This window comes from Lissotriton helveticus, chromosome 10 (genome assembly GCF_964261635.1).
Source record: "Lissotriton helveticus chromosome 10, aLisHel1.1, whole genome shotgun sequence".
In the NCBI taxonomy this organism is placed as follows: domain Eukaryota; kingdom Metazoa; phylum Chordata; class Amphibia; order Caudata; family Salamandridae; genus Lissotriton; species Lissotriton helveticus.
Window position 1 is genome coordinate 658,672,205 of NC_136071.1, and position 13,102 is coordinate 658,685,306.

A 13,102-nucleotide genomic window follows, 5' to 3' on the forward strand; every position below is an offset into this window, starting at 1 on the left:
CAATGAATTCCCTACAACGTGAACGCCATCACGTTGATGACTCAGTGAGTGAGTCACGTGAGTCTTTGGTAGTTCTTTTTGTAAAAGAGCTATTTGTTCCCAGAGCAGTATTGGTGCATCTGTGTCATCTTTGTAACCGTTCTGAATCCATGTCTGCAAATCGCTGTTATATGATTTGACGCAGTAATATGAATCTGACACTATAAGTGTCGGGAATTCGCGATCCGCATTATCCAGCGCCATTTTCAATGCTATTATTTCAGTTTGTTGTTCTGAATTAGTTTCTACTGAGTGTGATTTTGTTAATAGAGGTTTTAATATACCTCCGCGCCACACTTCTTTTGTAATCTCACATGTGGGGTTGTATGCTTGTTCTCCCCAAACGGAGGGTTGAGCATGTCCGTCTGTATAGATTACACAGGCGTAATGTCGTAGAGGCAGAATGTCGATTGGCAGAGGATACGTCTTTTCATATTTTAGATTTTTTAATTCTTCTAGGTCTGGATCAAAGTAGTAGTATACTTTGTCCGTTGTGATTGAATTCACCCATTGTATCCATTCCGGATTCAATGTTGTTGTTGGTAAATTACACGGTGTTGTTAGTGCCTCAAAGGCTGATTCTGCTGTTCTGACTGTGATATGTCTACCATCAGCTATGTCTTTTTCTCTAGCTATTGCGGTTTGAACTGCACGAATGATTTTTTCTGTATTACTGAATTTCTGTTCAGCTTCTGTGTACATGTGTGATTTAAATGCAATTGGTACCTTATCTCCCTCATTAGAGGTTAGGTATGTGAATCCGCATCTTCCTGGGATGACTCGAATCACAAGATTGCGTGTGTTATCACGTGTTTCTAATTTTGTTTTAATTAGCATGTCTGTTTGTAAGGATCTCAAAATTTCTGTGTGTGTTTGAGTCCAATTGGATCTTTTAAAGTCTGGTTTAATTAGATCATAAAGGGGTTTGACCCTTTCTGCGTAATTTGCAATGTATGTTCTTCCGAAATTTAGGAAACCTAGAATTGACTGAAGATTTTTTAGTGTTTTAGGAGCTTGGATTACTGCACATTTCTCTAGGAAATTGTCTGCCAGGCTTTTACCTTCACTTGATAACTCGTATCCTAAGAATAGGACCGTCAGATGGGCAATTCTGGATTTTTTGAAGTTGAATTTGTAACCCTCTGCAGCGAACCCAAGTATTATGGTGTTCACCCTTTTCAAGTGAGTCTCCAAGTCATCATCTGTTAAGTAAATGTCATCGACATAAGATAATGCTTCATCATCATATAGTTGTAGTAATTCTGTTACTCTCGCTGAGAATACCCCCGGGCTGTTCTTGTACCCCTGGGCTAACCGACAGAATTGTTTTTGAGTGCCATTTACTGAGAATGCAGTTAAATATCTGCTCTCTGGTGCTATGTTTTGACAAAAGAATCCATTGGAGATGTCCAAGGTTGTTTTGTATTTTTTGCGCACTATGTTATTCATTAGTGCAGTACTGTGTGAGTTTTGCACTGCAAAAGTTTTGCAACATGTGTTAAGGTGTCGGTAATCCAAAACTAGACGATATGAATTGTCTGGTTTGGAGACCGGAAACAAAGGATTGTTCATTTGTGAGGTGCAAGTTTCAATCACCCCCTGGTATTCTAGCTGATCTAGTATTTCATTTACTTGTTTTTTAGCTTCTTGCTTAATTGGGTACTGCCTTTGTGCAGTAGGTTGTGATTTTAACTGGATTTTGTGAGGAGGAGAATCCTCATCCCATCCTACATGATTTTTATATAAAACAGGTGCTAAAGCCACTGCCCACTTTCTAGCAAGTGTATATTTTTTATGAATCGGTATTTGATTCGAGAAGGCAGGCATAATTACTTCTTCGCCATGAGGGCACTCCCTGACAAACTCTGGTGGCCAGTCTTTTTCAGCTAGAAGGATATCATAGCCCTCGGAGAGATTATCCCAAAATAGTCCCCTTATTTTCCTAGTCTTATCTCCCTCTATACGTAATGTTATCTCGTATATCTTGTGGGGCTTGCTAACTCTGGTATCTGCAGTTTCCACTTGAAGGTATTCATTCGTGTCCACTGTCTCCAGATGATTCATAAGGACTTTGCGAGCTATGCTCACCTCTGCTGCGCTGTCTAACATTGTCTGAGCCCACTCTCCGTTTTTCAGTTGTGTCCTCAGTATTCTCGGCATTGTTAACTACCTTGATACTGGCTACCTTCTTTTTTGGAAATTGTAATTTCTTTTTTAGCTGAGCAGGTTCCTTGTCTTTGGACTTGGCGTGCTCTTCTGATCGTCCTCTTCTTTCCGATTTCTGCGAGGAATTCTGAAAAGATTGAGAGGGACGTGTATCAATGTCTTGATATCTATCAGGTTTTTTAATATTATCCCTATTTCTAAGGTTATATCTATTCCCAGAGGGGTCACTCTGCGGTGACCTCTGTCTTTGGTTTGGAGATTTCTCTCTTCGCCTAGGAGACCTTCCTCTGGACTGGAATTACTTTTCTTTAGGATTGGATTGTTTGTTTCCATCCCAGTTCTTTTTTGGTGAATTATTATTAAAAAATATTTTTTCTGGACTTGTAGTCAGTTGCGGTTTTACTGGTATTCCACCTAGACTATCTCTGCCTAGTTCTTCATAGGATTTTTCTATGATTCTGGCAATTTCAGCTGGTTGGTCTGCTATATCTGTCTCTTTTAACCTTTGGCGGATCGCCACGTTTGCTGCTTCACCTTTTATGTTGGCTAGTAATATAGCCGAGACCTGCTTGAAGTCTTTTAGTAATTTCATACCAAGAGTTAAAGCAGGTTCTGGACCGTATTCATCTTGAATTTGTTTTAGCACATCTGGTATCACCGATATGGATGGAACACCATGCGTTTTTGTGTAGATGGAAGCAAAGACTGTACCCCAAGTGTCACAGTCCTCAATGTGTGGTGCGATTCCCATTGGGAGACATATAGTCAGAATCCTGTGTTTTCCCAGCGGGGTGGTGTCAGGAAACACCGCCTCTATTTGGGTGATTTTCTGTGCCAACCAGAATGGTATCTGTTCCCGTTTAGCTGGAACTTTACCTAGGCAGGATTGGATGTTCTGTGGTGTAATTGTATTTGTGTTCCCCTGGTGAGGGGTCAGCTGTGGAAGTTTAATCGCTGGCTGAATTGTTGAAGTCCGCATTACATACTGAACTAATTGTCTATGAATTTTTAGTAGTTGTTTTAGCTGTATTAACAGCTCTGCTGCAGGCATTCTATCGATGTCTGGATGTGGTGTGTATCCGGCTAAGACCGGCCACGTTGCTCCTGGTCTTCCTAAAGGACCGAGCCTTGTGATGTGATTGTTATGTATTAGGGCGCCATCAAATAAGAGCAAATGCTCTTGGAATTTGAGTGGTACTTCCACCTCCTCGAAAGGAGTGTACGTTTCAGGAGGTTCCTCTACTTTGTAATAGTGGAAGTACTTTGTTACAGCATTTGCTGCCGGAAAATGTATCCATGAATAGTATACCTCTGTCTGCCGATATTCGTGTGCCTCTATTACGAATATGACTGTGCCACCTCTAGGTGTCAGTCCATTTTCTATAAGTTTTAAGGTTATAGATCTCCTTTTAATGACCGGAATGAGTGTTATATTCGGGTCTGCTGCTTGCATGGTAGCATCAGCATCTGCGATTTCAGTTGCTAATCTAGCTGCCTCTCTTTCTTCATCACTTTCTGACATTTTACTGTTAGAAAGGTTATGCTTTTTGTTTGCAGATCAGGTTTCTTTATGGAAACAGAGATTAGATGCACAATATTTTGGAACAGTGTATCCTTCAACGTTGACTATACCAAGAACCATACATAGGAGTTCCCTCCTGCGAGGTTTTGGAGGATATAACCTTTCACCCACTCCAGACGTCTTTGGAGTATTTGGGAAAAGGGGTCTGAGTGAGAAAGCACGACTGAGTTACTCTAAATGTCTTACGTTAGTTTTATCGCCCTTTCCAAACGCATTGGGCGCCATGTAGTGTAGCTCCTATTTTCCCAATAGGCTCTGCGCATTGGAATAATACCTACAGCAGTAAAGGCCTAGACCAGACGTTAACTAGGTCTACTACTGTCGATACTAGACTTAAGTTTTGGGTTTGCCAGCTAAGCTCAGAGTTCGCTAGAAACTTTCTCGAATGTTCAAGGAAGGAATTAACTCCCCTGATTAGACAAGAAGGGATTTAGTTTCTGACAACCATAGAACATGACAACTTTGCTCTCCCCTAATCAAGAGTCAATCTCAAGAGTCGTGTGAGCACAAGGCAATTATTTTACTCAGTCAGTACGTGCATTCTTAGTCTCATCAGATTGTAGAGAAAAGGAAGAGACGGGCGTGTTCAATAAAAAGGTGTTATTTATTGATCAGTCTCTTTTCTCGTACAAGAGAAATGGATCGATATTATTGCAATACTTATAGTTAAGTAAAGTGCATACATTAAAAGCAATAGTATAAAATAATACTGTAAAAACATTGATATGGTTTCTGAGCCATATGATGTTTAAAATGATTAAAATATATTTACATACACCTATACATTTGACTAAACGTACTCAACTGGTGTTTCTAAATACGCCTACCCCGTGTACCTGACCTAAGTCTAATGCGTGGGCGGGAATAGAAAGTTACAGTTTAAGTTAAGTTTGTTTTTGCCAAGTGAATAACTAAAGAATTCTCTGTGAGGGGTTATTCAGTTCTGTACCTGGAAGTTAGGATGAATGAGGAATGGTATCTCTTTCTCTGCTCTCGATATTCCAGGCTGCCTGCGAGGGCTGCCCAGAAACGCCGGTGCTGGGTCTCTCGGCTTGAGATAGCAGCGCGTCTCTCAGCGCGTCAGGAAGGCGGGGCTGCTGCCAGCGGGGTCTGCTTCTGCTCTCGGCTTCGGCAAGTGTGGCTGCTCCGTCTTGTCACCACGCGTGTGTTTGCATAGGGCAAGATCGGCAATATTTATACCTTAAAGGTGCAGAGATTGACGTAAGGATGGACATAGATACGTCAATAAAGATGTCATACGACTTGCTCGTTAGCACATTCTTTACTAAAGTTCTCTGTGAAATCAAAACAATGGCCGCACGGATTTTCCAGGTTGTCATAGGTTTGATTTGTTATGAGAACGTCGTATGCCTTATCAGGGGCTGGAGGAATGTCGCTTGTCTAATTAGATCTCAAGCGTTATGACCTAATCAGATAACACGTTCCTGTGCCGTAGTGTGACTGCGTCAGATAACGGTATCTGCATCATGGGGGCTTTTCTTGCCTCATGGGCTGACTGCTAGTTAACTTGATAGTTAGTTTAACCAGAATAGGGTCAGGAATAGGGGGATCGATTCAGAACCTATAGAAATACACGACAACAGCATTTTCATTGAGTACGATTTTATGGTGGACACCTTTCAATTTTCCAATTTTCTCAGAAAATACTTTATGGAACCTCTTAGCAATTGCTTTTTTGTGCTCACTCTCAGTTTGTAATGAAAGTAGTGGGTCTGGACTGTTAGGGTCGAGGATTATACTGCGTTTATCTTGGTCCATCCACCCAAGCATCGAAGGACCTACTGCAGATACATACAATTTACTTACGGTATGACGGTCCTTAAATGAGAAGTTGAGTTCTCTGTAACCAATATTATTAATAGGTTCCCCAGTAGAGGTTTTGGGGGAAATATCAGGATCAACCAAATCCTTCCCTAAAACAGGTTTAAACTTTTCCTCCCAGACAGACTTATTAACAATAGTATACGGCGAACCAGAATCCGCCACTATCGAAATATCCACTCCGCCAATATTTAGGTTACACATTGGTTTCTTACTTTTGCCACTTACATTGAGTATGTCATCATCAATTAATAAAACAAAAAGATTCAAATCTTCCTCATCAGAAGAGTATGTATCATCCTGTTCTTCCTGCTCTATGAACTTCACATTAGAGTATTTTTTGGGTTTAGCATGGCACATTTTGACAATGACCAATCACACCGCATTTGCTACATTTTTGTTTAATAGCAGGACAAGTCTTATTGTCAGCTAAGTGAAACTTGCTACCCCATCTATAACATTTTCTGTTCCCAGACAACTTTGCTTTGGCGTCACAATCCTTCCTTTGGAAAGAGTCTGGAGTGGTTTTCTGTACAGCATGTTTTAAACCTTTGACTCTGGCAACAATAGGCTGCTCGTCACCTTCCTTTTTTGCTTCTCATCAGAAAGGACGGCTTTAGGACACCTACCAGTAAGTTCCGAACTTTTGACAATATCAATCACTTCTTGAAGGGGCAATTTGCCTTTGGACCACAATCTCTCTTGAATGTTGTGATTGGCAGCTCGCATAACTATTTGGTCCCGAATAAACTCATCATGTAATGCCTCAAATCGACAAGACGAAGCTAAGTTTTTGAGTGCGGACACAAAGTCATCAATTGACTCATCAGAGCCTTGTTTGCGATGGAAGAATTTGTACCTGTGGACCGATACAGACACAGTGGGCTTAAAGTAATTTGTTAAATCTTCAAGTGCATTGGTGTAAACGTCACCTTGACCTACAGTTCTAGGTTTTTTACAGATGCGGTTATAAATTTTCATAATTTGCGAGCCTAAGCAATGTAGCAAAATCTTCTTCTTTCTTTCTGGTGTTAACTCCCCCTCCTCGTTCTCAAATGTAGATATATAATTTTCAAAGTATTCACGCCAGTCTTCCCATTTAAGGGACGAATCGCCAGTTGCAGGGATGAAAGGATGAGGAGGTGTAAGGTTCCAAACATTTCCATAAGCCATGTTTAAAGATGTATGAAAGAAAATGAATAAAAAAAATGTGTATGAGCAAACAGAGATTAATAACTAGAAAATGAAAGAGATACTTTAAGTTGCACAAAAGATATAATAAATACGCAGGAAGTGTGTGTATCACTGAAGAAGAAACGCACTTGGAAGTGTGCGCATCACTGTAGGTATGTAGGTGACACACAATAGAGATTCCGCCAACAAGTGTGTGTATCACTGATGAGGAAACACATCAGAAAGTGTGCACGTAAAAGTGTGCATGTAGATGCAGGGCAACAGATTGTAGGATAAAAGGATGCAGGAAACACATTTAAATGTGCGCTTAGTGTGCGCATCACTCTGAATTAATAATTATGATGAATTTTCTATCATTAGGCAGAGGTGTGAATTCCTCAGGAGAATCTGTGAGACCAGCAGCGTGAATGTTAAAAGAAGTGCGGCATGCCAGAAGATCAAAGGTGAAGGAATCGCAGAACACAGCACCACAACGCGCATGCAACTGGCGCTAGTCTCACCGTGTGAAGATGTTGAAGCAAAACGATTTCCACATTATCGTTGTCACTCGTCAGCCGATGAAATAGCGTAAGGTAAAGCGCTAGTTGGCACTTGATGAACGAGGATCTCCACACAAACCGGACAAACTGGGCGCCTGAAGTTGATGAAGGCGGAGAGGTGGAAACAGGCAAAAGTGTGCAAGAGCTACACACGCAGGTCCGCAGCGGTATCAAAGCGATCGTCGCCAAATTGTAAAGATAACAAAGTCGGAACTGGTAAGTAAGTCAGTACCTTATTAGAGACTTACACAAGCAAGGCCGACCTCGGCAGATCAATAATTTGGTTGTAGGTCTGTGTTGTAAGCTTCTCCAATAATTTGGCATCTAGACAAATCATTAACTTCACTCCATATGATATGGTCGGGATCAATTTTGACCTGATTACTGTGACTAGGGGCTTATGGTTCTGACCCCAGCGGGGTTTCACCAGGGTTTAAAAGGCAAGATTTAGGGCCATTGCTTTCCCTCTGATAACTTCCTTTTGTAGCACATAGGAGACCCTCAAGTCCAGTCAAAGCAGACATAGGTGGTTGTTTCTTCTATCGGTGATCCTTCAAGTAGTCATTTGCCTTGCCGGGAAATGCACTGATTTAGCGGTTTAACCTTGTTTTTTTAAGGTTGATCTCTAACTGGTTTTCACTTGCATATCCTGTGAGACTGTTGATTAATCTTTGTAAACCTCCTTAGGCGTTACTTAGGAGGAGCAGATCATCTGCACAGAGGATGTTGGATAAAGGCAGACCACCAAGGCTGGGGGCATGGGACACCAACTCGTCCAGGGTAGGAGAGAGGTCTGAAACATACAGATTAAATAGTAGGGGTGCAAGCACCCCCCCCCTATTTCAGGCCAATCGCTGTACCCACCTCCATGGACAGGTGGGTCCCATTCCGGACCTTGATCCTTGGCCTAGGTATTAGTGTATCACAGCCCAATTGCACTTAAGAGATTTTGCAGGATCCCCTAGTGGTGTAGCTTTTCACACAGCTTACCCCATAGAACACAGGCAAACGCTGCTTTAAAGTAGATAAAACACAAAAACAACAGCGTGGGGATGTGACTTGCTCTTTTATTGACCAATCCTACAGCCATGGGGTTAGATAGGGTCCCTTGATTCTAAGTAAACCCAGGCTGGTTTAGGGGCAATCTCATTCTAGCACCAACTCAGATAGATCTTGAAGCAACAGTGTTGAGAAGTACTTAAGGCTAACGTCTAGCAGTGCTATCAGAAATAGCCACTCGGAGACAAGGCTGTCTCTCCTTTAAAATGGGATCAATGATTGAACTTCTACAACTATTCGGTATGTTCCCACTGGCTAATATGGCAAACATCACAGCCAGAAGGTTCGCCTGCATATTTTGTTTAAGGAGGATTTGAAGGATACCATTTGGTCCAGGGGCACAGTTAGGGTGTGAATTCTCAATGATCTTGATTATTGAAGAGGCACCTTTCATCATACAACGCGCATTTAAAGCTCCATTTATTGTATGAAAAGCAGTCAAAGATTCAGAAGTGTACACATACCTCTGGTACTCCCTACACCAGTCAGTAAAAAAGCAAAAATGAATTATGTGAACGTGTCTTTCCAAAAGGTTGTAAAGTTAGCTTAGTGCCGATAACTCAAAACATTTTGATTTTATATCCTGAGTTCTTCATACATTATCTGATTGAAGTGATTAAAGTACAGGTGATGCCATCACAGGAGGCAAGTTTACACTTAAGGAGCATTTGTACACATGTATATTAAGATTGAGAAAAAGGACAGAAACTTAACACGTTGACACACAAAAAAAGTATGTTTTCCTTTAAAGTTCACCACCCTCTGGATTTAACGTAAGGTTACTAGATTATTTTTTGGAATTTTTCTTCCCCGTAATTTACAGAGTAGCTTGTGAGCTACTTGTAGCTCTCCAGCTACCTGTAAGTAGCTCTCCTGTGCCCAAAACAGCCAACTATATTGAAGCTTTTGTCAGGTTAACTTAATATATGTGTGTATCAGGGATGAAAATGTTTGCATTTTAAGAACCCAGATATTTGAAGCGGATATTTGAATGATAAATCATGCAGCATTTGTGAGACAGATTACTAATCTTAATAACTTGCTATTATTAACTTGATGCCAGGGGCATTGCAGCGGTGGCTGGTATGTATTACCCCTGTGGGGGCATCCCAAATTCACAGTCTTCTACATTACTGCTGGCTATCCTGCACTGAAGTAATCATGGCTACTAATCTTGCATTACCAGCATGGCCGCTATTGCAATCTTGTCTTATGTGTAAAACACAAATAATATTAGTAGCTCGTCATAAGTTTCTCTGAACACAAGTGGCTCTTGTTAATGAAAATTTTTGAAACCCGTGGTATAGAACCCGAAATCTCCAGGAAAGCAAAATTCCCATCTTTACGGAGCTCTGTGCTGTCCCCTTTCCACTCTGACTACCAGAGAGACACATTTCACCAAATCTATAAACCATAAGGAACAAACAAAACCGTCGTCTTGGAAATCAGCGACTTCATAGCTTCTGCATCCATTCATCATCACAGGAATCCATGCATCAAACATTAGGAACATCAACAAAGCAACTCACACACAAAGCAATCTCTTCGGCTCTGTCTTTTCCATATCTTTACTGAACCGCCATACACGAAGGCCACCTTAAGGCTCAGACCAATCTCCCCTTAAGCACGGAACTCACTCTAGGTGAGCACCCTAAATAAACTCACAGGATACAACGATTTAAAAACACACAAAGAATGTATTACCAGAAGAACAACACTAGAGCATCACTGATTTAATTAGTCAACGTCACTATGGAATCTCAACGTGAAAGGACACATGGACTGGACCCAGTGATGCTCTAGTCCGCAAACCCCAAACCCATCACGGTGATACAATGAAGCACTCACTGGCAGCACATAGCCCATCGAAATGGATGGCTAAAAATCTGATCACCAAAACAGCCAACCCAAAACTTCTCTCTACTCGTAGAAAACATACACAGATAAAGCAACAACACCCGCATTGGAGAAGACTGCAACAAAAGAAAAGGCGTTGTAAAGTCCACCTTACAGTCAACCCTGTCTCAGACTCAACTATGCCCATTTCACACCATAAATACAAGGCACTGTTTTGTCAGTATGTAGAGAACATCAGACTTATGGAAGGCAGCACCAAGCAAATCGACAGGGTTCCTCCCATCACTACAAGTAACATTCCCGCGTGGACGCATGTCAACCCACGCTTCATCCCACACCTATGCTTTCTGTGAAAATCAACACATAGTAAGGCAGAGGTCTTCAAACTGTGGGGCGTGCCCCCCTGGGAGTCCGTGGCTGCATTCTCAGGGGTGCGACAATGTCTCAGTAAAGACTTGCAAATCTCGTAAATGAAGATTGCCTGTAAGTGCAAACTTGTTTATTTGTCCCTTTTCCAGGCTATCTTCCTTTACATGCAGCCAAAGGGCTATAAAAAAATGCATGGGAACTGTAATTTAAAGTGCCATGTGGCAGAGGTCAGTCAGTGTGGTGGCAGGGTCAATTACTGGCACACTAAGGACATAATATTCAGTAGCTGATTTGATGTTTTCTTCTGACTTCATGTTAACTGCATATAAAATAACGCACACGCTGGATAATTGCAAATTAATCAGTGGGAAAGGCACTCAAAGTGTGAGGGAGTCACAGAATAGAATCCCGATTGGTGCAGTGGTTAATAGTGACGTTTGTTTTTATAATGCTACAAGGTCCCTGTCTTTGGCAGAAAGCACTGTGAATGTGTCATTATTTTAAAATGTCATTACACACAACGTTAGACAGGCAAAAGCAAAATGATTTATGCCCAGATTTATTAAGACTACGTCAGGTTTGTGTAACTTTTTTAAAACAAACCTGATGTAAGGGTGTTGATATAAACAATCCAGCGCAAATCACGATTAGCACTGGACTGTACCCAAATATAATGCAAAGCTGTGCAGCGCTGCTGTAGGGACCAGATTTACTAATGTAATGTAACATTCACTTATAAAGTGCCTTGTTACTCCTAATTCCAATTACTTGAAGACAGGGCCAGCAGAACGAAGTGGGGAACCGTATTAAAGGCCGCTGACAGATCAAGCAGAACCAGCACCCTCCTGCCCCCAACATTCAAGGCACCCCTTGCTTTGCAACAGGTTTGCGCTACTTTTGTAATGCAAACGCAACACAAAATGTAATGCTTGGATTTACTATCCAAAGAATGTCAGGATTTGCATTTGTTCATCAATTTCAGTTTTTGTTTCAAGCATTTACTGTAGATTATGAGCTACAGAAAAAAGCACCCCTCGAATGGTCTCACAAGCCCAAACCCCTGTGCTCAGCACTGGTACTCCAGTCCTTGCCATAAAGTTTTGGAGGGGGGGCTGATTTAAAAAAAAATAGCTTGGGGGGCTCAGCGCAACAAAGTTTGAAGACCTCTGTAGTAAGAAGTTCCAGAGCTTTTTGCATGGTCTTTTCTCCTTGACGTCCGAAGGCCTTTCTGGCTATCACTCAGTTTTAGTCTGATGTGCCAGGAAGTGTGCTTCTTGTACACAACTGTTAACGTGGATTACGTGTCAAAGATAGAACCATTAACTGTGTATTTAGGGGTGTCGTTTTTGAATAAAACATGGAATAGGAAGGAGTCAATAGGTTTGCCTAAAGACTTTTGAACAGGTATGAGAATGAAGTGTAATAATACTAGATGTGTGGTTTGACCATGTACGTTTACACAGAATGTATATTTAGACACGTTTTAATAGATAATGTGATTTTTTGTTCTGATTACAAAAACAAATGTCAAATATTACACTTAATCTGAAAAGAAATGCCACTAGAAAAATAGAAAACACGCAATAAGTACACAAAAAGAGGGACGTATTAATGGAACGCCGACATGCGTTAAACAATTCATGAGCAAAAGAAAACAGGTCTAACCACAAAAGATTATACACAGAGATTAATCAAACCCAAGTCTTGAAGAGATGTCACATCGCGATATCGTGTTACCTGACATACGTCGGCTCGCCACAACTGCTTAGCTTCCAACGCAATGTGTGGACTCCAGATTTTTGCATTTATTGTTTTTGTCCAAACATAAATAAACCGGGGGAGACGGGGATTATCATTGAACTTGTAAGGAAAGGTCTGCCCACCAAGATCCAGTCATTGTTTGTAAACTATCTGTTTAAAGTGCAAGCTAACATTAATGCTGGACTCTCGGGAAAGAATTAGCAAACAATATATAAATTATCTTTTCCCTCGGCCATGAAAGTTTAAGATGGCGCAGTGCGACAAAAACACAACAGCCTGTCGCCACCGGTGAGTCTGTTCTCTGACCTGGACAGGGCTCTGTAGTAATACGGTTCTAATCACAGTGATGTCATAGTATAAAGAATGTAGATTTGTGTGATGTAGTATAGAATGTGTATATATGTAGTGTCATAGAATGTTGGTGGCAGTGTTCATCTGGTTTGCTGCTGTGGACATCCTTGTATGTGCGTACCTACCTAAGAAATAAAGTGCTAAATATAACCTTATAGCAATTACTACATGGATATAGCGACGAGGGATTTATCGCTTGAAGGACTCTGTTGTGTTGTGCTCACCTTTGCCTTTCCCTTAGCTTTGTTCACCCTAGGCTCCCGTCCCTTCCCTCGCGCTCCCCTGTCCTCGCGCTGGCATTGTGATGTAATCAGCTGGCATTCTAGAATGCCAGCTGATTCCC

At 41.4% G+C, this 13,102-nt stretch overlaps 1 protein-coding gene across 2 annotated transcripts in view; it reads right to left on the reverse strand.

The window, feature by feature from the left end:
• LOC144784436 (nuclear distribution protein nudE homolog 1-like) overlaps positions 1 to 12,691 on the reverse strand; it is a 182,731-nt gene extending 170,040 nt beyond the window's left edge. For both annotated transcript variants that reach the window (XM_078663191.1, XM_078663190.1), the window contains exon 1: positions 12,385 to 12,691. In XM_078663191.1, the coding sequence (XP_078519317.1) occupies positions 12,385 to 12,452 (68 nt within the window). In that variant the 5' untranslated portion in view covers positions 12,453 to 12,691. The remainder of the gene's footprint in view (positions 1 to 12,384) is intronic.
• Positions 12,692 to 13,102: the final 411 nt, after the last annotated feature.